The sequence below is a fragment of the Eriocheir sinensis genome, chromosome 2 (genome assembly GCF_024679095.1).
Source record: "Eriocheir sinensis breed Jianghai 21 chromosome 2, ASM2467909v1, whole genome shotgun sequence".
Lineage (NCBI taxonomy): Eukaryota > Metazoa > Arthropoda > Malacostraca > Decapoda > Varunidae > Eriocheir > Eriocheir sinensis.
Window position 1 is genome coordinate 19,889,797 of NC_066510.1, and position 25,530 is coordinate 19,915,326.

Sequence of the window (25,530 nt, forward strand, 5' to 3'; positions counted from 1 at the left end):
TTCCACACGACTTAATCTTTTTTTCGAAATAATAGAAAAGAAACGTCATTATAACGAAATAAAAGATCAGCTTGAGAGGTTCGAAAAAAAAAAGAAAAAAAGAATCTGAAGACAATTATGTTCGTATTTGCAGAGAGAGAGAGAGAGAGAGAGAGAGAGAGAGAGAGAGAGAGAGAGAGAGAGAGAGAGAGAGAGAGAGAGAGAGAGAGAGAGAGAGAGAGAGAGAGAGAGAGAGAGAGAGAGAGAGAGAGAGAGAGGAAACAAAAGGAAGAAAACATCATCTTAAGTGGGCAAAACCTCTTGAATTTCCTCTTGGAAGGCACGAATTTACGAGCATTACACACACACACAGAGAGAGAGAGAGAGAGAGAGAGAGAGAGAGAGAGAGAGAGAGAGAGAGAGAGAGAGAGAGAGAGAGAGAGAGAGAGAGAGAGAGAGAGAGAGAGAGAGAGAGAGAGAGAGAGAGAGAGAGAGAGAGAGAGAGAGAGAGAGAGAGAGAGAGAGAGAGAGAGAGAGAGAAGGAAGGCATGAGGTCATCAGGCCCCACAACACCATCCCTGTGCCTCTCCAGAACCTGTTAATAAAGGCCCTGAATGACGTCACGAAAAAAGAGGAGGAGGAGGAGGAGGAGGAGGAGGAGGAGGAGGTTGTAGTGGCGACGAAAGAAGGAAAAAAAGGAGAGACAGAAGTAGAAAATTAAGTAGCAGTAGTAAATTTGATAGACGGTAGAAAGAGGAACATTAAAATACGTGAGGTGGAGGAAACCAAAGGAGGGAAAGCAAGGAAGGAGAAAAAAGATAAAGGTAAAGGAAAGGGGCGGGAGGTAAAGGGAATTGATAAGGGAAAAGTTGGAAAGTTTCGTTTAGTCGGCGCAACATCTGTGGTCATATGCCGGAGAGAGACGGAAGGGGGTTGAGTGATGAACTAATTGGGGCTTTCGATCTTGGCGCCGCGACTCCTATGGTCATATGGCGCCTAATGGATAAGGGGAGAGGGGGAGAAGAAGTATAGATGGAGGCTGGGGAGGAGAGATGAGGAAGCGACGATATGGAAGCAGGATACGTAGCGATATATCATTATGTAGACAGTAATATATAAAAGTCACCGTTCACTTAAGTTGGTTCAGAAGCCCCGCCCCCTTCCTCGCCCTCTCTCCAAGATAACAACATTGACTTCTAACGCTAACCTTCCGTCCAACCAATCAACACCCGTAGCTATGAAAGAGGGGGCAGGGTGTCAAGACCAAATTAGTGTACTTTAGCCTGCGTTTCTTCTATGATAATCTTCTTCGCCGGCTTATTATCCCGTCTTTATTCGGGGTCGCTGTTATTGATGAGCCGCCTCCACGTTCCTCTATCGCCTGTCATGTTGGTGTTCAGGCCCTTTTCTCTCATGTCTGCTGGTATACTATGCGTTTCTTCTGTGATAATACGGGGGAGGAAGAACCAGGCAGAACAGAAAGGAGGGATGAAAAGGTAATATAAGAGAAATTCATTGATATATATGGGAAGGAGTCCACATGGGTAAGAAGGAAAGCGAAATGGAGTTAGTCGGAAGGAACAAGAGGAAGGGATAGAAAGGTAAGGAAAGTGAATGGATATATATGGAAAGGCGTCCACATGGGTAAAAATAAAAGGGACAGCGAGTTAGAAGGAATAGGAGGGAGAGATGAAAAGGTAATAAGAGAGAATGGATATATATGGGAAGACGTCCACATGGGTCCAACTCAAAGGGAGGAGTTGGAAGGAGGATTTACATGTATAATTATTCTTACCAACTTCTTAAATAAGCGTGTTTACTATTAGTGTGTCTGCCCTCCTCTCCTCGCTTCCCCCCTCTCTATCCCTCCGTCCCCTTGCCTCCCCCACCCCCGCCAACCTCCTAGACTGACAGAGGTTGTTTATTTATCTTAGTATTATGCACTTATTGCGAGTGTGTGTGTGTGTGTGTGTGTGTGTGTGTGTGTGTGTGTGTGTGTGTGTAGAAGTATTCGGTAGTATACATGGGATTTGTACTACTTTGTGCTGTGATATTGATTTAGTTCATACTAGTGGAAAGAAGGAGAAGAGGAAAGGGTATGGAAAGGACGGGAAGGTGGAAGCATAGTTGAAAGAATAGTAACCAACACCACGAAGTCTTTTTTTGTATGTTTCTTTACGCGTGGACGACTTGATTTACAGTCCAGATAGAATACAGAGAAAGAAAAGAAGGAAAGGAAAGGGAATGAAAAAAAAAAATCTTGGTTGTTCATCTTTAGAATACCTAGTCTAAGTTTAACTAAGAGTTCTGAAAGTTGCATCACACGATCTTTGAATGAAGAGATATGAGGAAGAAAAGGAGGAAAGGGAAGGGAATAAAAAAATGATGGAGTGCCGTTTCATCTCTACAATACAAAAACACGTGGTCGTTGAATGGCCTGCGAGGATGATAGCGATACAAACAGAAAAGGAAGATGAAGTGAGTGTGGAAGAGGGTATCGGAAGAAAAGGAGGGGAGGGAATATAACAAAAAGAAAGGAGTGGGGGTTCATGTCGAGAATACAAAATCACGTGATCTTTGGAGAAGACGAAAAAGGAAGACAAAATAGTAGGAGGGGGGGGGGGGGGGGAGTCGACTTACCTTTGGATGACGACGTCGAAGATGTTGCCGGCCCTCACGATGGCCTCCTGCGCTTCCTTGTGTCTGAGGGAGAGGGCGTCCTTGCCACCGATGCTTACGATAGCGTCTCCGGCCTGCAGCCCCGCCACCGCCGCCACGGAGCCAGCGTTCACCTGAAACAAACCGGGAGACGTTATAGCTGTGGACTAACAAGCGTGCATCGAACTTAACTTAAAGACTTACAGTGACACATACTTAACCTAACCTTATCTAACCTAACATTTTCAGTCCTGTACGGAGCCAGCGGTCACCTGAAACACATCGGGATGCGTTAGGTTTGGACTACCGAGGCGTGCACTGAAGGTAATCGAAAGGCGTACAGTCGGAGCCAGGATTTAACTCCTAACCTAACCTAACCTCTTTTTAATCCTGTACGGAGCCAGCGGTCACCTGAAACAGTAGGGTATATGCGCCATTTCGCACGCATCATTCCAGTCTATGGGCGTCCAAGTGCACATACGGAGCCTGTGGTTGCTTTAAATAAGTCTTTGAACCATTAGAAAGATTGCCCTAGTGACGCGAAGGGAGAGGTAATGCGCCAGTTCCTACGCACCATTCCAATCACTACTTATATCCCCAAAAAATATCCTGCACAATTAAACTAATGGCAGAAGAGTAAAGTCAGGAAAAAAAACTAGTGATATTCCCTTCGATGTGTGATTCAGCAAACGGAAATCCTTCATGTGGCTCATCCTATCTATATCCGTTGAAGTAGGTTATGTTTTCACAAGTCCCCCTCACCGTCCTACCAAGACACACACACACACACACACACACACACACACACACACACACACACACACACACACACACACACACACACACACACACGTCGAAGGAAAATAAAGATTGGCATTATTAATATGTAGTACCTAGATTAATTTTCAAGAGGGAAAAGCAAAAAAGATATATAAAATTATTAAAAGACGATAAAATTCAGGTTTCCAGACAGTAATAGATCAGTGGAGTATATTACCGGAAATTATTCACAGCTATAAATAGATACATGACTAGTTTCCAAAGACGGAAAAATACGTGCTTCACTCAGTCCATTAAAAATTAAACTAGGTAAGAATACTCGACTTTATGATCTGCACGAAGACACTGGAGGGCATGCCACACCTAACTCAAGAGGTATTCAGACTAAGGGAATGATAGACTCAGGATCAATGTTGAAAAGTTTACCAAAATGTCGCAAAACACAGGTTGAGATCGGACCAAAATGTCACAACTATTACACGGCTCAGTTGCAGGGACTGATAAATTTGGGATCGGTTTAAGGCATCGCAAGGCATTCCTCTCAGTACTACTCGAGGGTTTGGCTTGGCATTCCACTTGAAATATTTTGTTTGGCGAGTATTGTTGGTGATGATGATAGCATAATAGACTGTTCGTGATAGTGGTGTTTTTAGAGCGGTTGTGAAATGCTGAGGTAGAAATAGTAAATAGTGAGGAATGCGGCGGTGATTGTAAATACTGATAGTCAAAGTAGGTGGTGGTGGTGGTGATGGGGATGGTGGTAGTGGTGGTGGTCGTGGTAAATGTAAAGAATGGGGAGACAGACTACTCTGGCCACACTCCAGTCAACCATCCTTGGGACATGAGCCAACCATCACCACCACCAACAACACCACACCTGCCACCACCACTACAGCTACCACTACAACTACCACTACAGCTACCACTACTACTACTACAACAACAACCACCACCACTACAACAGCCACCATCAAGTCAATCACAGCCACAGACAACCACCACGACAATAATGGCTGTAACAAGTTAAAGTATTACTATAACCCTTAATAATCGCCTCATTTACTACATCATTTCCTTCTTTTTCATCGTCTTTTTCATCTTTTTTCATAATTTTTCTTTTTCATCTGTTTTTCTTTCTTCTTTTTTTCTTTACTTCTACCTCTTCTTCGCCTTCTTTTATCATTACTACTAAAGTACAACGCGTATAAAACTTCCTTCTCATCACCGTCAACAGTCTTGCTTGGTATCTTATCGAGGAGGAGGAGGAGGAGGAGGAGGAGGTAAAGGAGGTGAAAGAGCAAAGGGGGAGCTTTTTGAAGAGTTATTATCGTCATTATTGCAAGCAGGATTTTGTTATCAATGAATGTGTGTGTGTGTGTGTGTGTGTGTGTGTGTGTGTGTGTGTGTGTGTGTGTGTGTGTGTGTCTATTTGATTTCCTTTTCCTATCAGTCTGTCAGTTTGTCTTAGGTTTGTGTTCTCTCTCTCTCTCTCTCTCTCTCTCTCTCTCTCTCTCTCTCCTTTAGCACACCACCGTCGCTTATCATCATCGTCATCATCATCATCGTCATCATCAACATCATCATCATCAATAGCAGAAGCAGCAGTGTTGTTTACATTAATATTGAGTCATCCTCGAGGTGGTGGGAGAGAGCTTTTAAACACATCATTAATTTTCTTGCGTGTGAAGAGGAGACGCAAAGGCTGTAGTTTTAGGAGCGTGACAGAACTAGAGTGTGTGTGTGTGTGTGTGTGTGTGTGTGGCGTACGATCACCCCCTACCAATCATCTCCCACACCCACACCAGGAAAGCGAGCGAACTAGCCTCGTCTCGTCTATTTCAGGCTAATGAGGTCACCTTGCAACCAGGAAGCGAGAGAGAGAGAGAGAGAGAGAGAGAGAGAGAGAGAGAGAGAGGCGTAGTGATGGTAGAACTGCGGTGAGGTTGGTTGTGTCTACTTATGGTGGTGGTGGTGTTGATATTCATGGTGGTTATGGTGATGTTGGTAGTGTTGCTTGTGGTGGTGGAGATAGTAATAGTAGTGGTGGTGGCGATGGTGGTGGTGGTGATGGTGGTGGTGGTGGTGATGGTGGTGATGGTGGTGGTGGTGGTGGTTTTGGCGGGTGTTGGCAGAGTAAAGACATGCTTTGGTGGGTGACACATCCCAAAGCTAGTCTTAGTCACCTCTACAAATGTGTGGGAGACAGGTGGGTGAGTGGGCGGCTTGGATGAGAGGGCTTGGGGGGGGGGGGTAAAGTGATGGGGGGAGGAGGGGGAGGATAGGAGTAGGTGGTGTTCGGGGAAGTGGAGCGGGGGGAGGAAGAGGAAAGGGAGTAAGTAGGTGGGTGGAGGAGAGTAAAAGACTTGTGGAGAGGGTGGTAGTGGTGATGGTGGTGGAGGGGGAGTGGATAGTGTTTGGAATAGAGAAGTGGAGGAGAATAAAGCGAAGAAAGTAAGGGTGTACGTGGGGGTTTAGAAAGTAAATGGTGCTTAAGAATGTTGTGGAGGGGGTGGTAGTGGTAATAGTGGTGGAGGGGGAGTGGGGATAGTGTTTGGGATAGAGAAGTGGAGGAGGAAGAGGAGGAGTAGGAGAAGAGAGTAAGGGTGTACGTCGGGGGTTAGAAAGTAAATGGTGCTAGAGAAAGAGGTGGTGCTGGTAATGATGGTGGTGGAGGAGGAGTAGATAAAGTGGAGGAGGAGGAGGAGGAGGAGGAGGAGAAGGAATCAAATATATAGGTAAAGGGTTAGGGAAGGGAAGGGAAGGAGCATGTGTCGACTGAGAGATGGAGGAAGAGTACGGGAACGGTGGAAGTGGAAGCGGAGGAAGAGGAAGAGGTGGAAAGGTATACGAGCTAGAGGACAGGTGGAAGCAGGTGTTAGGAGGAGGAGGAGGAGGAAGGGAGGGAAAAGCTTGCTAAATGTTTACAGGTTTAGGGTGAGTCATGCGTCTGTAGGTGCGTGTATGAGTGTGGCAGGGGGGAGACGAGGACCAACGCTGACAGAAATACTTACCTGCTTACTGACAGCTTCGGGGAATGATACTTTTAATACTAACCTCGCTAATAAAATCGCTAATAAGGCTAATGCGACCTCTATATTTGACTACTTTTATTATGGATGTACTTTATAACTACGACTACTACTACCACCACTACTACTACTACTACTACTACCGCTACTTCTACTACTACTACTACTGCTACCACTACCACTACTACTACACACACACACACACACACACACTCACACACACACACACACACACACACACTTTCTACAGCAGGGGACGGAGACAGGGTGAAGGTTGCACGCCCACGCCCTTTGTCACCAGTATTCTAGGGTGCATTATTACCCCCTCCCCCCACAACCCACACTATTTTCCTCCCCCACTCCCCTCTCCTCCTCTCTCTTTTATCCCCCTCCCTCCCGTTTCCTTCCCTGCTTTCTCTGCTTATTCTACTGTTTTGTTCTCCCTTTTTTTCTTGTACTCGAGTTTCATTGACTGTTTACCCACCTCCTCCTCCTCCTCCTCCTCTTCTCTCTTGTTTTATCTCCCTCCTTCTCTTTTCCTTCCTTCTTCTCCTTACTCCATTCTTTTATTCTTCTGTTCTTCTTGCACTCCACTTTCTCTGCAGTCTTCCACTTCTTCCTCCCTCTCTTTATTCTTCTCTCGTCTTTTATTTTCGCTTATTTCTTCCCTTCTTTCACTTCTTAATCCCTCTCTTTCCTTCTTTCCCTTTCGTTCCCTTCCTTTTTTTACTCTATTCATGTTTTTTTTCCGTTTTTTACTTCTCTGAACTTCTTCCCCTTCTCCTGGTATGCACCTTCTTATATATTATTTTGCTTTCCTCACCCTCTTTTACTTATTCTTCCCTCTCTCTGTTTATTTTCCGTGTTCTTCTTTCGTCTTCTCCATTTTTCTTCTTTCCTCCTCCCTTTCTTTCCTTTTCTTCTCTCCCCTCCTTTATTGTATCATCAACGTTCATCTCCTATATTATTACAGCTTTCACCTTTCCTCCTATTCTTATTTTTACATATTTAACACTTATATATCTTTCTTTTTAACGCTTATTCACTGTCACTATCCTTAATCTTCTGCATTACTCAACATTTTTTTTCTCTCGTTTCTCTCCCTCTCTCTCCTTACCCGCCTCTTCCTCTCCTCTACAGTCTCTCTATCTGATCCCTCACCTTTATCTGTCCTCTTTCTATGCTCTCAACAAACATCTCAGAGCTCCTTTCTCTTCATTCTCCTCTGCAGCTTTTTCTTCCTATATTGCTGTCTTATCTTGGGCTTCCTCCTTATCACTTTCCCAATCCTGCTTCTTCCATCACCTCTTCTTTCTCTTTTCCTGATCTTTTGCCTTTATCTTTCCCCTTTCTACCCCCTTAACAAACATCTAATAGCACCTTTCTCCTCTTCATTCTCCTCTGCTGTTCTTTCTTCTAATATGTTCGTCTTAACTCGGTCCCTCTTCTTCCTTATCTCCGTCTTTCTCATTCTTTATCTATCCTTATCTAGTTTTCCTTCTGTCCTTCCTATTTTGTTATCTCCCTCTTGTCTTCCTCTTCCACTATTATCTCACTGCAAAAGGTATATATGTATGTGTTCCAGTGGCCCCTATCTCCTCCTCCTCCTCCTCCTCCACCTCCTCCTCTTCAAACTTTCTCCTTCCTTACTCTTTTATTCTCTCGGGGTCATCCTGGTGTGTGTGTGTGTGTGTGTGTGTGTGTGTGTGTGTGTGTGTGTGTGTGTGTGTGTGTGTGTGTGTGTGTGTAAACATCAAAACAAGAAAAAAAAATAGCTAAAAAGAAAACACCGAAAATTTTGCACCTCTCCTCCTCCTCTTCTTCCTCTTCTCTTCCTCCTCCTCCTCCTCCTCCTCCTGACGCCTGAGGTGAAAGCGTAAAGGGAATTGCACGTACCAGCCTCTGTATGCATGCCCCTTCTTCTTGAGGAGGAGGAGGAGGAAAGTTAGATATACAACCACTGCGCATCACCATCATCACATCTACCACCACCACCACCACCACTGTCATCATTATCACCACCACCTTCATCACCATCATCATCACCACCCACGCACGCTTCACTCTGCATCTCTCACTCTCATAGCAACTGTCACCACCTCCCCCTGCAACACACACACACACACACATATGCGCAAATTCCGATAGTGAAAGTGTTGGTATTCGGGCAGCAAAAGAGTAGTGGAAGAAGCGTTTGAAGGTGTGAAGAGAGAGAGAGAGAGAGAGAGAGAGAGAGAGAGAGAGAGAGAGAGAGAGAGAGAGAGAGAGAGAGAGAGAGAGAGAGAGAGAGAGAGAGAGAGAGAGAGAGAGAGAGAGAGAGAGTCGGAAAAGTGGCAAAAAAGAAGTGTGAAAAGGGAAGGAGAACGGACCGAAGAAAAAATGAAGTGGATGGAGATTAATTTAGGGAAAGTCTAAGAAAGGGGAAAAGGAGATGTTTATGTTTCTAAAAAAAGAATGTAAAAAAGTAACAAAAAATTGAAAACGTAACATGATATAATCGGCAAAAACTCCTAGAATAAATATAAATAAAACTGACTCATGCATTAGAACACACACACACACACACACACACACACACACACACACACACACACACACACACACACACACACACACACACACACACACACACACACACACAGGTGTTGACGTGGTGCACACTTGAAAACTAGGCCACTGAAACACCTGTACAGCTGCTGAGCAAAGGTGGGGGGTAGAGAGAGGGAGAGAAGGAAGGGTAGAGGGAGGGAGGAAGACATCCGGCGCCTTAAGGAGATAACACTTGACACGAATGAACCAAGACTACAACAAATCAGAAACAAGTTCCCTCCTCCTCCTCCTCTCTTACTACTACTACTACTACTACTACTACTGCTACTACCTCTACTACTACTACTACTACTACTACTACTATTTTGAAGATCTCCATCCGGTAGTTGTGTTGTGGTTGTGAGAAGCATATTATATAACTACTGCTACTACTACTACTACTACTACTACTGATTCTACTACTTCTATTACTACTACCACAACAACCATAGTAGTAGTAGTAGTAGTAGTAGTAGTAGTAGTAGTAGTGCTCAAACCTTTATAAGATATCGAATCCCCTATACTATATCAAGACTCCAAAATACCCATATACGGAGGAGGGAGAGTTTCGAGTAGTATGTGGAATCCAAACCTATTTATAGCTAGGCCGACTGTGTTACGTATATCTACCACCACCAACTATAAATTCCGTGAAGGGAAGGTGTATATGCTCTCTCTCTCTCTCTCTCTCTCTCTCTCTCTCTCTCTCTCTCTCTCTCTCTCTCTCTCTCTCGTCAAAGGGAGCACAGAAAATAAGGAACAGAGCCACACTTGTCCTCACGTAGCGCTACCATGACTCTTCCTCTTCTTCTTTTTCTTCCTCTTCTTTTTCTTCCTCTTCTTTTTCTTCTTTTTCTTCTTTTCCTTCTTTTTCTTCTTCTTATTCTTTCTTCTCACTTTTTTTTCTTTTCTACCATTTCTTTCTCTTTTGCTATTGTTGCTTTCTTTTCTGTCTTTTCCTCTATCATTTTTTCTATCTTCTATCTTAGCTATCTTCTCTTCCTCCTTTCCCTCCACTTCCCCCTTCCCCTCCTCTTCCTCCTGCCCCCCTCTTCCTTCTTCAACGTCTCTTTCTCATTCAATTTCTTTCTCCTTTCCCTCTTCTTCCACCGTCCATTCCTCCTCCTCCTCTTCCTCTTCCTCTTCCTCCTCTTCATCAGCATAATTTCTGTCGTAATTAACCTTATGATCGTGACTGCTCTCATGTTCTCCCCCTCCTCTTCTCCTCCTCCTCCTTCTCCTCCTCCTCTCCTCCTTCTCCTCCTCCTCCTCCTCTTCATCTTCATCTTCATTATCATCATCCTCTTCTTCCTCTTATTCCTTAGTTTCACGCATGTCTTCCTCCTCCTCTTCGTTCTCTTCCTTCCTCTTCCTCCTCCACTCTTTGACCTTCCTCCTCTTCGTGCTTATGTGCCTCTTCCACCTCTTCTATCATCTCCTCCTCCTCCTCTCTCACTCCACCTATTGCATAATATGAGTGTTATGTATATATCAAGTCAGTGTGATGTCTTACCTAACGAAATAAGTCATCTGAGAGAGAGAGAGAGAGAGAGAGAGAGAGAGAGAGAGAGAGAGAGAGAGAGAGAGAGAGAGAGAGAGAGAGAGAGAGAGAGAGAGAGAGAGAGAGAGAGAGAGAGAGAGAGAGAGAGAGAGAGAGTTTTCAATTATTTTAACATTGTCTATCTGTATTTTGCCTTGATAGAATAACGAGACTGATAAGGCGTCTCTCTCTCTCTCTCTCTCTCTCTCTCTCTCTCTCTCTCTCTCTCTCTCTCTCCCCCCTGGTAAGAGCAAACTGCAGCTTCGTGTGGTGGTGGTGATGATGGTTGTTGTGGTGGTGGTGGTTGTGGTGGTGGTGGTGGTGATAGAGGTGGTGTTGGTGGTGGTGTTGATGAGCCTGACTGGTGGCTGGGTGACTGACTGCTGTATTGATAAAAAAAAAAGACCAGTGAATGAAACGCTTGTACTTATAGATGTGTAGAGAGCGTTAAATTGTCGAAGTAAAATTAAGAGAAAAAAAGAGGCAAAGAAAAAGAAATATAGAAAGGAAATAAAAAAAACGGTGAGGAGAAAGCGAAGAAAAGAGAAAGGATGAAAAAAAGACAATAGGTGCAGAGAGAGAGAGAGAGAGAGAGAGAGAGAGAGAGAGACCCTGCACCTCTCAGCCTCCGCCATGAAACGTCTGCAGTGAGTCTTGAGTTCTTGTTTACTTCTTCCTTTTGTGAGGGAGGGAGGGAGAGAATGAGGGAGACAGGAAGGGAGGGAAGGAGTGCGAGATGAAGGTGTGGGAAGACAGCATGGGAGAAAGATTAATGGAGCGTGAAACTTTGAGAGAGAGAGAGAGAGAGAGAGAGAGAGAGAGAGAGAGATGAAATTCTCCTTCTTCTCGTTCTTCTTTTCCTAAACCACATCGTCTTCCTCTTTCTTTCTCCTCGTCTTCCTCTTCGCCTTCCTCTTCGTCGTCCTTTCCTCTTCTTCCTCCTCCTCCTCCTTGCTACTTTTAGGGGTGGAGAAAATTCCCTCCCTTTCCTCCCCCTTTGCCTCCCTCTCCTTCCCCTCCTTCACCATATAAACAAACGTCACCTTCCTACCTCCTTCCTCCTCTCAAGCTGTTGCTCTCTCTCTCTCTCTCTCTCTCTCTCGCCTGTCACGTCATTTTCCGTCTTTTAATCAATTTTCCTGTTTGTATTTTTTCCCTTATTTTTTTTTCCGTTTTCACACCACAATTTCCTATTTCTTCAACGCCTCTTTTTTGTTTTGATTGGTGTCATTGTCCTTTTCTTTTTACGCGTTATTTTTCATTTATTATTTTTTAACTTCCTCTTCCTCGAGATGATAAAAGGGTCTGAGATTGACTGAGAGACTGTCTGACTAACTGACTGACTGACTGACTTGACTACATGACTGATTTGCTGACTGGCTAATTTTGACTGACTTATTAATTGACGGGTTGGTGGACTAAATATTTCGATGACTGAAAGGCAAATTGAGGCGAACTAACTGACTAACTAATTGACTGACTGACTGACTAATTGACTGACTGACTGACTGACTGACTGACTGACTGACATGATAAATTCTCTACTTGACTGACTAAATATTTCGGAGGCTGAACGGCTGACTTACTAACTGACTAAGAAACAAGAGTTCGAACTACTAACAAACTGACTGACTGACCAACTGACCAACTGACTAACTGACACAGCGACTTAGTGATGGACTGAGCAACTAAATGACAGGTTGAATAGCCGAGGGGTCACCTGATCTGCATTTCAATCAGCTGGAGAGAGAGAGAGAGAGAGACACACACACACACACACACACACACACACACACACACACACACACACACACACACACGTTATCTATTATTATTATTATTATTATTATTATTATTATTATTATTATTATTATTATTATATTACTACTGCTACTACTACTACTACTACTACTACTACTACCAACATTATCTTTATTATTATTTTCTCTTTTTGTATTTACTCGTCCTCCTCCTCCTCCTCCTCCTCCTCCTCCTCCTCTCCCTCTTCGTTGTTATCATACTCCAATTTATTTATTTATCTTCCCTGATAGTGTAGATCATAATTAAGCATAATGTGATGTTTGACACAACTCGCAAATTTAACACGTATAAAAAAAACCCTCGCATCTTCACCGTGATCGCCTCATTATGCATTACAAAAATAAACAGGTACTACAAGGGTGCTGCCTGTACTCACCAGACTCAAAAAATACTTCTTTAAACGACTTGTAATCAAAGAGTGTCAGAGATTTTAGTTATTTTTTTCTCGCTTGGTAAACACAAGGAACTGCACAGCGTATGGTAGGAGTTACTTTTTCCTCTTAGCTACTCAAGAACTCTTCATTTAATGCTTAATAAACGAAGACAGATGATTTCCAGCCCCGTATTTGCCTCCTTGATTGACAGAAACCACAGTAATTTACGTGTGATGGGAACTGACCAAAGGCAAAAAAATATGTGAGAATGGAGGAAGATACGAAGATCCAAACAAAAAAGTAACTATTGGAAAGTAAAAAAGATGAAAAAAATACTGCAAAATAGAATAGAGGTAGATAAAAAAAAAAATACGTAAAATAGAAACGAAGATAAAAAAAAAGTTTGATTTCTTCCTCGTTTAGTTTTCCTAACTAAAAAATGTCAGTTATTACCAACCATAAATAAAATCATCTTAACCGTTTTTCGTCTTCATAAATTCCACATACTTCACCTTCAATCCCTCTCTTTTCCTTGTCCTGTTGGCGCCACATATTATCACTAAAAGAGGAAATTAATGAGATGTAGCCATTAGCCCTTACAAGTGATTCATAGAGACTTTGTAGGGAGCGATAGCATAGTGATAGTGTTGGAAGTGATGTCAAGGGAAAAGGACCCAAAGAGAGAGAGTTCGTAACATGGAAGCTCATCACCAGCCACTATATAGCACGTGAGGATAGACGAACATATCTACGCCCAAGCACTCACATATGGCAAGGCTTTCGTGGTAGTTATAGGCCTTTCCATGGATAGTTTTATGACCCTTGTGGTATGGTTAGACAAAGCTTCTGTAGCACCATGAACGTGAAAAAAAAAGAACTCCATTGTGGCCTTTGAAAATACTTGTTGTGAACGCCAAAAGAATGTGATAATACCAACTTGAGGAACACACGTGAGAATAGAGAATTTTAGCATCATTTAGTAACCGTATCTTATTATTTTTTGCAGTCACGACAGGAAACAAATATCAGGACCTCCCCTTCCCCCCATCACCCCATCAGCGATACCCACTTCGCTGTTTCTGGCCTTCAGCGTAAGTGTTCGTGAGACCTCGCTGCCCAGACGCCTCTTGGAAGGTAAGGACCCAACTCTACACACCAGTCACGTTCTTGTTCCGTACGTCCTCACACCTTGTTTATGATGACCCGATGGAGGAGAGGGATAGCGAGAGTAAGAGGAAGAGAGAAAGGAGAAGGAGGAGGAAAATGTGAGGGAGAGTAAAGGGGATAAAAATGGTTGCAAGAGATAGAATGCGGAGGAGAGGAAGAGCGAAATAGGAGGAGGAGGAAGAGGAAGAAGAAGAGGAGGTAAATGAAAGGAAGAGTTACTAGGGGGATAGAAATACCTCCAAGAGATAGGAAGGAGAGCCTGAGATAAGCCGGTGGATGGATGAGGGTGAGATAAGGAGAGAGAGAGAGAGAGAGAGTATGGGGGGGGGAGGAATGGAGTGGAGCTTCTTGTCTGATATACGAAAGAAGGAAGAGACAGAGACGGAAGAGAAGGAGGAAGACGAAGAAGAGGAAGAGGAAGAGGAGAAGAAGAGGATGACCAGGCAAGATATACAATCCTTCCTACAGTAAACATTGCCTTATACGGATAAATGCACTTCTACAGTCCCCCCTCTCCCCTACCCGCCCCCTCCTCTCAGCCCTTCTATTATTCCAAGGTTCTGACTATGGTAGTGTTAATGGTGGTGGTGGTGGTGGTGGTGGTGCCTGCATTAGTAATTGTGGTGATGAGGGTATGTTTCAGGAAAACGATGATGTTGTTGTTGGTGGTGGTAGTTGTGGTTGTATTATTCATTGCGGTGATGATAATACTTCAGGAAATGTTGGCTTATGGAAATTGTGGTGAGTCATTTGTTAGTATTAGTAATGGTAGTAGTTTTGATGGTAGTATAGTTTTTACAGTAAAGGAGGCAAACCAAGGGCAAAAAAGAGTAGCACCAGTAGTAGTAGTAGTAGTAGTAGAAGTAGTAGTAGTAGTAGTAATAGTATAGTAGTAATAGTAGTAAACAGATTGCTTAACTCGACATACCTAACTAAAGTGAAGATTCAACAAGACAAACAAACCTATTCCTAGATAACACGACCGTCAGAGCATTCCTTTTGGTCTCCCTCACTTGTGTGGCGAGTGACTGGTGGTGGTGGTTGGGAGGAGGGGGGAGTTGGTATCAGAGGGTGGTGGGGGTGGGGGTAGTCTGGGGTTTGCATCAAGCAGAGCATAAGCAATTGTGGTGGTGTTGGAGGTGGTGGTAGCGGTAGTGGTGGTGCATTTTGTATTTGCACAGAGAGGTAGTTCTTTTTGTTTGTTTTTCTCTCCTTCACGTCGCCTCCTTTGAGTCTTGGGTTGATGGTTTTGGGGGTTTCGGTCCTCCTCCCCCTGACTCATTACTTGGGAAAGGTTTGGCTACTTATACTTCTACTACTACTACTACTACTACTACTACTACTACTACTACTACTACTACTACTACTACTACTACTACTTTCATCCTATTCTATCTCTCTGTAGTTAATATTTTCTTTCTCTAACTTTTCTCATCCATCACTGCACTTTCTCTCTCTCTCTCTCTCTCTCTCTCTCTCTCTCTCTCTCTCTCTCTCTCTCTCTCTCTCTCTCTCTCTCTCTCTCACTTGCTATTCAGTTTCATTCTTCTCTACTGCTTGACAAACGTATTTACCTGCTCCTCCTCCTCCTCCTCCTCCTCCTCCTCCCCCTCCCCCTCCTCCTCATCCTCCTCCTCCTCCTCCTCCGCGTACCAGAAATCACTGTTGCATGACGTCATCGGGCCCCACCTTCCTTACCCTCCCCCCTCTCCTCCCCTCCCTTCATACCTTTCCTTTACCTGGCGAAGGAAATTAGTCACAAAAAATGAAAGGGAAGGGAAGGAAGAAAGTGGAAGGGAGGGAGGAGAAAAAAGGAGGATCAAAAGAGAAGGGAAGGAAGAAAGCGATAGGAAGGGAGGAAAAAGGAAGATCAAGGGAGAAGGTAAGGAAGAAAGCGATAGGAAGGGAGGAAAAAGGAAGATCAAGGGAGAAGGTAAGGAAGAAAGCGATAGGAAGGGAGGAAAAAGGAAGATCAAGGGAGAAGGGAAGGAAGAAAGCGATAGGAAGGGAGGAAAAAGGAAGATCAAGGGAGATGGTTAGGAAGAAAGCGATAGGAAGGGAGGAAAAAGGAAGATCAAGGGAGAAGGTAAGGAAGAAAGCGATAGGAAGGGAGGAAAAAGGAAGATCAAGAGAAGGTTATTATTTTATGTTTTTTCGTGTGTGTGTGTGTGTGTGTGTGTGTGTGTGTGTGTGTGTGTGTGTGTGTGTGTGTTTAAAGTACGTAATTAAAGGAATGGCTCATAAATAAAACGAAAGTGTTATTTCCTGCTCTTGTCTTTCTCTCCTCCTCCTCCTCCTCTTCCTCCTCCTCCTCCTCCTCCTCCCTCATTCTTCATCTTCACCTTGAATCAAGCCTCCTCTTTACCCCCCTCTCTCCCCTTCCCCTTTCTTTCTCTTCCATCCTTCCTCCCAAACCCCTCCCTCCTCACACACTCAAGAATGCGCATCCGTTACGAGTTAGGCTACGAGAGAGAGAGAGAGAGAGAGTTTGTCTAAAGTCACCAAAATTCCAAGACAATGCGATCAGTATATTTATTTTCCCACACCCACATTTTTCTCACGCCCCTCCTACTTCAAACACACACACACACACACACACACACACACACACACACACACACACACACCTTAAGGAGCCCCAACGTTCCTTCTGTTCTCTCTCTCTCTCTCTCTCTCTCTCTCTCTCTCTCTCTCTCTCTCTCTCTCTCTCTCTCGGCAAGGTGATCCACTCATGCATATCTCTCTTTGTATCATCGTTTAAATTTCTCCACTCAAAACAACAACAACAATAATAACAATAACAATGACAACAACAACAACAACAACAACAACTACTACTACTTCTCTATACTACTACTACTACTACTACTACTACTACTACTACTACTACTACTTTTACTGCCACTCCTACCAGACATTCTCCTCCCTCTTTTTCCTCAACTCTGTCTCCTCTCTTTGGTCTTCCTTCTCTCCCCTTATCTCTCCCCTCACTTTATTTTCTTCCCTCTCACCCTTGTTATCCTCCCTCCCTCTCTCCCTCCTTGCAATTAGCTTTTTTTTTTTTTACCTCCCCCTTTAAACTCATATTTCTCCGCCTCTTTTTCTTCCTTCGTCTACCTTTTTTTTGTTTTGTTCTTTCACTTTTATTTATTTATCAGTTGTTGTTCTTTCCTTTTTTGTTTTCACCTTTGTTTTCATTCTTCATTTGTTTTCCTTTCCTTACTCTTAATTTATTTTCTTCCTCTCTTCTTTTTGTTTATCACCTTTTTCTCTTTGCCTCTTTTCTCCCATTATTCCACTTCACTCTCCCTTTTGTACCCTCCCTTTCTGGTGTACTCTCCCTTTTTCTCCCTCTCCTTCTGGTTACTCTCCCTTGCATACTCTCCTCCGATTCTCTTCTTTTCTTCTCTTCGCTCATCCACTTTACTCTCCCTTTCGTACTCTTCCCCTTCTGGTCTACTCTCCCTTTCCTCCCTCGCCTTCTGGTTACTCTCATTCCACTATCTTATCTTCTCCCTTTCCTTCTCTTTCTTCATCCATTTTCTCTGTTTATCCACATCTATCTTTCCCTCCCACACCTCTTACTCCTTCTCTTTGCTTTCCTCTCGTCTACTTTCCCTCTCCGCTCTTTCTTATTTTCTCCCTTTCCTTTCCTTCCCTCCTTCCGTTTACCCACATGCCTACCTTTGCTATCTGGTTACTCTCCCTTTCCAAACCTTCCCTCCCTCCCCCTCCCTCTCTCCCATTGGTCAGCATTCCCAGACCTTCTCCAGCCAATAGTGTGACGTCAGTATGCAGTCAGCTGGTTGCCAGGGGAAGTGACCTCACCTCCATGCCTCACCCATCCTCCTCCTCCTCCTCCTCCTTCTCCTCTTCTTCTTCTTCTTCCTCCTCCTCTGCTCTTGTTTGCATCTATCACCTCACTCTTCACTCTGACTGGCTCTTTAACCCCCTCCTTCAACTCTCTCTCTCTCTCTCTCTCTCTCTCTCTCTCTCTCTCTCCCACGGTAATTACTCTCTCACTTTAGGTATTTGTTAATGACCACTAATTATCGGGTGATTTTAAGCCTGTTTATTCTGTTCCCGGCCTTGGGTTTCTGTTTGCTTACCTGTCTCCGCTGTTTACCTGTCCTAATTAATCTTTTATAATAGCTAAGTTTGTTGTTTGCTTAGGATTTACGATATGGAAGGAATGTACGGGTTTATTAATGCTTAGTTTATTTTTTTCATTGGCTACATTTCTCTTTTTTTTCCTCCTCTTTTTCGCTTCTCTTCTTCGTCTTTTCTTCATATTCTTTTGTCTTCTTTACTTCTTTTTCCCTACCTGCATCTTCTTCCACTTTCTTTTCTTCCTCTTCCTCTTTTCTATTCTCTCCTTCCTCCTGTTTTCGTATTCTTTGTTCTTCTCTACCTCCTCCTCCTCCTCCTCCTCCTCCTTCTCCTTTTTCTCACTAATTGCTTTGTCTTCCTCTTGTTCTTACCTCACTTCTTATTCATTGTTCTTCTCTACCAAAGAATAGGAAGAAAAGACGAAGAGGAGAAGCGGAGAAGAAGAGGAGGAAAAAAAGAAGAGAAAGATGTAGTTAATGAAAAAAATAAACTAAACATTAATAACCCGTGCATTCCTTTTCTCACTAACATTCTTCTTGATCTTCCTCTTACTTCTGTTCTTAATTCTTCTCTACTTCCTACTTCTCCTTTTTCTAACTATCATCATCTTCCTCTTTCTCTTACTTCTCTTCCTATTCATTGTTCTTCTCTACTCGATTCCACTTCTTATTTCTCTTCCTATTCTTTGTTCTTCTCTACTCGATTCCACTTTTTATTTCTCTTCCTATTATTTGTTCTTCTCTATTCGATTCCACTTCTAATCTCTCTTCCATTCTTTGTTCTTCTCTACTCGATTCCACTTCTAATCTCTCTTCCTATTCTTTGTTCTTCTCTACTCGATTCCACTTCTAATCTCTCTTCCTCTACTCGATTCACACTTCACTCACTTCTCTGTGTAATTCTTCTGCCGCAATTTTTTTAGATGGAGAAAACACAGAATGCCCATTAGACAACGCCGCGTCATGCCAGATCTCTCTCTCTCTCTCTCTCTCTCTCTCTCTCTCTCTCTCTCTCTCTCTCTCTCTCTCTCTCTCTCTCTCTCTCTCTCTCTCTCTCTCTCTCTCTCTCTCTCTCTCTCTCTCTCTCTCTCTCTCTCTCTCTCTCTCTCTCTCTCTCTCTCTCTCTCTCTCTCTCTCTCTCTCTCTCTCTCTCTCTCTCTCTCTCTCTCTCTCTCTCTCTCTCTCTCTCTCTCTCTCTCTCTCTCTCTCTCTCTCTCTCTCTCTCTCTCTCTCTCTCTCTCTCTCTCTCTCTCTCTCTCTCTCTCTCTCTCTCTCTCTCTCTCTCTCTCTCTCTCTCTCTTGTCTCTCTCCTTTCATCGGTATTGTACAGTGAGAAAGTTAAAGGTATGAGATGAATACCTGAAGAGAGAGAGAGAGAGAAAGTTTAAAAGATATCAGATGACATTGCAGAGCTAAGATAACACACACACACACACACACACACACACACACACACACACACACACACACACACACACACACACAACCAAAGTGGCTTCATTCCAGGGGAACACCATCAACAACAACAACAACCACCTGCCACCTTCAACTTCACAACCACCACCACCATCACCACCACCACCATTACCTGGCTCATCTTTGGCTCAGGTGCGCGGTGATTAGCCACACCTGTGACCCCCAAAGGTGAAGAGGCACAGGTGTGAGAGAGATGGGGGGAGAGGAGGGGTTGGGGTGAGGGGAGGGTGAGAAGAAATGGGGGAGAGTGTTCAAGAATCCATGTAGGTGGGGGGGGGTCGTCTTTTGATACGAGAGAGAGAGAGAGAGAGAGAGAGAGAGAGAGAGAGAGAGAGAGAGAGAGAGAGAGAGAGAGAGAGAGAGAGAGAGAGAGAGGGAGAGACAGATAGAGGGAGCACAGAGGGAGGGAGGGAGGGAGGGAGAGAGAAGGTAGTGGAGGAAAAAGCAGAAATATTTTTGATTTATTTTACAGTAAACGAGGCAGCTCAAGGGTTAAAAAATAAAAAAAGGAAGAGCGCAGGTGAGAAGCAAGACGGAGGAAGGAAGAGGTGCAAGTGAGGAGAGAAGGATAAGAGATGAAGAAAAAAAAAGGAAAAAGATAGGAAGGACCGGAGCAAGTGATGAACAGGAGGAATGGAGAAAGAGAGAGGAAGAAGAGGGAAAGAGGGAAGGACAGGAGCGATGGGGTGAAGAGAAATGGAGCTAAGGGGAAAGAGGGAGGGAGAAGGAGAAAAAAAGATAGATTGAGGGAAAGAAAAGACCAGAGGGAGAGGCACATGAGAGAGGAGAGAAAGAGGAGGGAAAGAGAAGATAGGAAGGAAAGATGTTTGGATAGGAGGGAAATGGATCAGAGGGAGAGATAAGGGGATGGGAAAGAAAGAGAGAGGAGGGAAAGAAAAGATATGAAGGAAAGGGAGGAAATGAGAAAACCAGAGGGAGGGGGGAGGGGTGAGAGGAGGGAAAGATTTATTGATAAGAGAAAAAAGAAGACCAGAGGGAGTGGCACGGGGAGAGGAGGGAAAGAGGGAGGGAGGGAGGAAGAGGGGGGAAAGGGGGGGGCGAGGAGCAAAAGGGGATGGTCAGCAGGTTAGTCTGGGTGATGACCTTCCGGCTTCCCAGGAATGTCAAGCTGAGAATTATGTCAGAGAGAATGATGTGCTACCTCCCCCTCTCTCTCTCTCTCTCTCTCTCTCTCTCTCTCTCTCTCTCTCTCTCTCTCTCTCTCTCTCTCTCTCTCTCTCTCTCTCTCTCTCTCTCTCTCTCTCTCTCTCTGTCTCACTATAACCTTGAGAGGAGAGGCTGGGGGGAGGGGGGAGGTATCCTACTGGTCTATGTCCTTCACTGGAGTGTCCTTCTGTACCCTCTGACTTACCTCCACCTCCATCTCCTCCACCTCCTCCACCTCCACTTCTTTGTCTCCACTCGGCTCTCTCTCTCTCTCTCTCTCTCTCTCTCTCTCTCTCTCTCTCTCTCTCTCTCTCTCTCCCTTGACCGCTCCTCTATTTTTCGTTCTTTTCCTTGTATTCGTGAGTCATTTCCTCCTCCGCCTCGATGTGCCTTCTCTCTTCCTGGTTTTCAAAGCGAAGTGGAAAAGAATTAATGTGAAGTGAGCCCTCAGCACACACACACACACACACACACACACACACACACACACACACACACACAGGGGCATGCGAACCCACACCTCAGGGGCTTCCTTCGGGGAGAGACCTCCTAGTGGTGCTTCCAGGAAGGGAGGGGGAGGAGGAGGAGGAGGAGGAGGAGGAGGAGGAGGAGATCATGACAAGGTGTATAAGGGGATTAGGTAATGGAAAATAGAGAAGAATAATTTACCTTAAAAAACAGATAGATAAATACATAAAGAACAAAGGGAAAATAGTGAAAGGTGAGGGGAAGGGTAGGCAAAGGACATTTAGGAGAAGGAAAGGGAGGAACTAAAGGGGAGGGGAAGGGAAAGGGAGGATGAGAGGGAAAGAGGAGGAGAAGGGGAAGAGGGAATGAGAAGGGGAAGGAAAGGGGTGATGAGAAGGGGAGGGGAAGGGGGAATGACAAGAGGAGATAAGAAAAGGAGGGGAAGGGGAAATGAGAAAGGGAAGAGAAAGGGAGATGAGAAGTGGGAGGGGAAGGGAAGATAAGAAGGGAAGGGGAAGAATGAATGAAAAGAGGAGGGGAAGGGGCAATGAAAGGGGAGGGGAAGAGGAGATGAAAAAGAGGCCGGGAAGGGGGAATAAGAAGGGGAGGAGAAGAGGCAAAGGGGGACGGGGTACAATGCTGTTTTTGTGTTTGCATTTAAAGGGACTATAAAGCAAATGAAGAATGGAATGCAGTGTGAGGGCGTGGGCGGCGGCGTGCGTGACTGCATGTGTGTGTGTGTCTGTGTGAGAGAGAGAGGGCTTCCTGTTTTTTTTCTCTGTGACGCTCAATTGGTTAGGTCATGTTATGTAAATTAGACAAGGAAGAGGAGGATGAAGAGGAAGAAGAGGAGAGGGAAACAAGAACAGAGGGAAGGAGGAGGAGGAGAGGGGAAAAAGAGTAGGATGACTAGAAAGAGGGCGAGGAGGAAAAAAAAGAGAAAGCCAACGAATTAACGAAGAAAAAAGATGCAGAAAGAAGAAGAGAGAAAGAAAGAAAGAAGAAGGAGACGAAGAAGATGAAGTACCGTAGTTAAAAGAAGAAGAATAGGAGGATGAAAAAGAATTAGAAAAAGAAGAAGAATGAAAATAACAAAATTACCAACTAGACTAAGAAAAGGAGACAAAACAAAACGTCAAAAAAAGCGAAGAAAGAGGAGGAAGAGGAATGAAGGAGGAAAAAAAAGGAAGAAGAGGAAGGAGAATGAAGAGGGAGAGGAAAAAGAGGAAGGAGGAATAGAAGGTAGAAGAAGAGGAAGAAGGAGGAAGAGGAGTAGTAGGGAGAGGAAGAAGAATGAAGAAGAGGAAGGAAGGAGGAAGACGAAAAGGAAGGAGGAAGAAGAGGGAGGAGGAAGAGAATTAGGAAGAAGAGGAACGAGCAAGAGGAGAGGGAGAGAGAAAAATGAAGAAGAGGAAAGAGGAAGAGCAGGAAGGAAAAGGAGGAGGAAGTGGAAGTAGAAGAAGAAAAGGAAGGAAAAAGAAGGAAAGAGCAGGAATAAGAGAAAGAAGAAAGAGGAGAGGAAGAAGAAAAAGGAGGAAGAAGGATGAAGAGGAAGAAGAAGAGGAAGAGGAAGGAGGTTGGCTTAGCTTGGCACGAGGCGTTGTGGCTGTGCTTTAAAAATAGTGACTCGAAGGCCTGTTACCTGATACCTGGAGGACCCGAGCGATGATGGTGATGGTGGTGATGGTGATGGTGATTTGGGTGATTGATGGGGAGTGGTGAAGGTGGTGAGTGGTGTATGGGGATAAGGTATTGATGGTGTGATGATGGTGATGGTGGTGATAGTGAAGGTGTTGATGGTGACAGGAAGAATGATGATGATGGTGGTGATAATGGTGATGATGATGATACTGGCTAAGATAGTGGCGATTGTGGTAATAGTTATGGTGATTTTCTATTGTTTTTTTATAGTGATGCTGCCTGTGATAGTGATACCGATAGTGATAGTGAGTGATAGTGTGATAAGGTCATATTAGTGATGGTGATCGAGGGTGACAGTGTGATAAGGTAGTGAGAATTATGGTTATGATGATCGAGCGGTGGTGGTTACGTTATGGTGGCAATACAGAGTAGGCGGGAAAGAGGATAGGAATTAGGAGGGATGGGGAGATAGATAGATAGATAGATAGATAGGTAGAGACTAAAGAGAGTGATTGATAGATATAGATAGAGAGAGGCGGGTATGAAGTCTTATCTGACACTTTTTCGTTCCTTATCTGCTCATCACTTCAAGGTTACAGGCAAACTTTCCAAGCTCTTAATAAATCTACCTTCATACTTCATCAACGCTAGAGCGAACTCACTACAAGCACAAGTTTGAAAAGGATCGTATATACAGCAAAGGGTATAAAGTCTTCTGTTATCTTTCTTACGCTCTAAAGAAGCTTTTTAACTTTTTTTTTACGGTAATGGAGATTAGGGAGAGGGAAGAAACAAACAAATATATATACATGGAAAATGTGCCACCACTAACTCTACTCCAAAATTACCACCTCTAACCCTTTTTTTTTTGACGGAAAAGAAAACTGAAAAAGAATAAAAAATAAAACAAAACAAAAAAATCACTAATATCATGATCCTACACAAGAATACAGAAGGAGGTGGCAAATGACAATGCTCAGATTTCAGTACGGACACGTTAATCACTTTTCGATATACAATAAAGTAATTCTGTATTTTTTTTTTTAGCCTCGAAAGTCTACCTGCCTTCCTTCCTGTGCCTGTTAATAATTGCAAGAAGATCGGATTTCAGTGTGGTTTTGTTGGGCAGCCAAAGTGTAAGACTAGCCAGGTAAAGGCGGCCCTGTGATGAAGGCGCCAAGGTGTGTGTGTGTGTGTGTGTGTGTGTGTGTGTGTGTGTGTGTGTGTGTGTGTGTGTGTGTGTGTGTGTGTATCTAGAGCGTGCCTTTGCAATTAACGTGGGTGCTAGACGAGGGAATTCACACACACACACACACACACACACACACACACACACACACACACACACACACACACACTGTAGTCAAGACGCCGGTCATGTAATTGTTTATTTTGTAAGCATAAGCTGCATGAGGCGAGCGACTTCAGACTTGCTTATTTTTCATTCTCTCTCTCTCTCTCTCTCTCTCTCTCTCTCTCTCTCTCTCTCTCTCTCTCTCTCTCTCTCTCTCTCTCTCCTATCTACGCCCTTGTTGCCGCTTTTCATCCTTCCTAACTGATTTTATCTCCAAGGCTCAGGTTTCTTGGCCATTTAGCGTATCATTTATTTTTATGGTTTGTTTAGTCTTGTTCTCTTTACTATTTCCATTCTCTCTGTTCAACGTTTTTTTCATTAACTTTCTTCTTCAATTTTTATCTTTTTTTTACTTCTTTTCATCCTCCGTCCAACGTGTATTTTTTTTTTTTATCTTTCTTAACTACTTCAATTTCTATCTTCTTTACTTCTTTCCATTCTCTGAGCAACGTTTATTTTTTTATCTTTCTTAACTACAATTTCTATCTGCATTCCTTCTTTCCATCCTCTGTCCAACATATATTTTTTTCTTTCTAAACTTTTTCATTTTCTATCTTATTTGCTTCTTTTCACTCTGTCCAACGTTTACATTATCTTTTATTAACTTATTCAATTTCTACCGCCAGCGAAAAGTTTTGGTCGCGAAGTTGATTTTTTAAGTTACTCCTCTTAAGGGTCAACGGAACGGAGATGAGCACCGCCGCCACGCGCAGCTATAGCGTATGTGCTCCCATCTTTACATACCTTCACCTTTTACCTCATTTACTTATGTTATTTGCTTTTCTACTTATGACGGGTTACTAGTGTGTGTGTGTGTGTATGTGCGTGTGTGTGTGTGTGTGTGTGTGTGTGTGTGTGTGTGTGTGTGTGTGTGTGTGTGTGTAAAGTTTCCTCACATCCTGGTTGCTCTGCGAGACTTTAAACTATTTTTAACTCCACTTGCTCATCTCTCTCTCTCTCTCTCTCTCTCTCTCTCTCTCTCTCTCTCTCTCTCTCTCTCTCTCTCTCTCTGCCACCTCTTCATTCCAATTTAGCTTCATTTTCATCATATATTTGCTATTTATCACCTCTTAACCAGTCATCACTCTTTCATTAATTTTTATACAATCCTTCAAACATTTTTTTTTTTTGCTATTCCATCATTCCTATTTTTATCATCCGTTTATTTTCCCACTTCCTGTTTATTTGCTGTGACTATTTTCTCCATCTTTTGCATCTATCGTGTCATTCCTTCCTATTTCTCTTCCACATCCTCATTCCACCTCCACCCTTTTTATCACTTTGCTAATTGGGTAGTTAGTAAATAGTGTACTGACCACATGGAAAGAAAGTACACCTAATAATGATATGATGAAACTGCTACACTTTTTTTCTCTTT

The 25,530-nt window shown here is 43.7% G+C and overlaps 1 protein-coding gene across 20 annotated transcripts in view; it reads right to left on the reverse strand.

Moving 5' to 3' along the window:
- Positions 1 to 25,530, reverse strand: part of LOC127001132 (PDZ and LIM domain protein Zasp-like) — a 99,634-nt gene that overhangs the window by 57,113 nt on the left and 16,991 nt on the right. For all 20 annotated transcript variants that reach the window (XM_050865412.1, XM_050865397.1, XM_050865395.1 and 17 more), the window contains exon 2: positions 2,620 to 2,771. In XM_050865412.1, the coding sequence (XP_050721369.1) occupies positions 2,620 to 2,771 (152 nt within the window). The remainder of the gene's footprint in view (positions 1 to 2,619; positions 2,772 to 25,530) is intronic.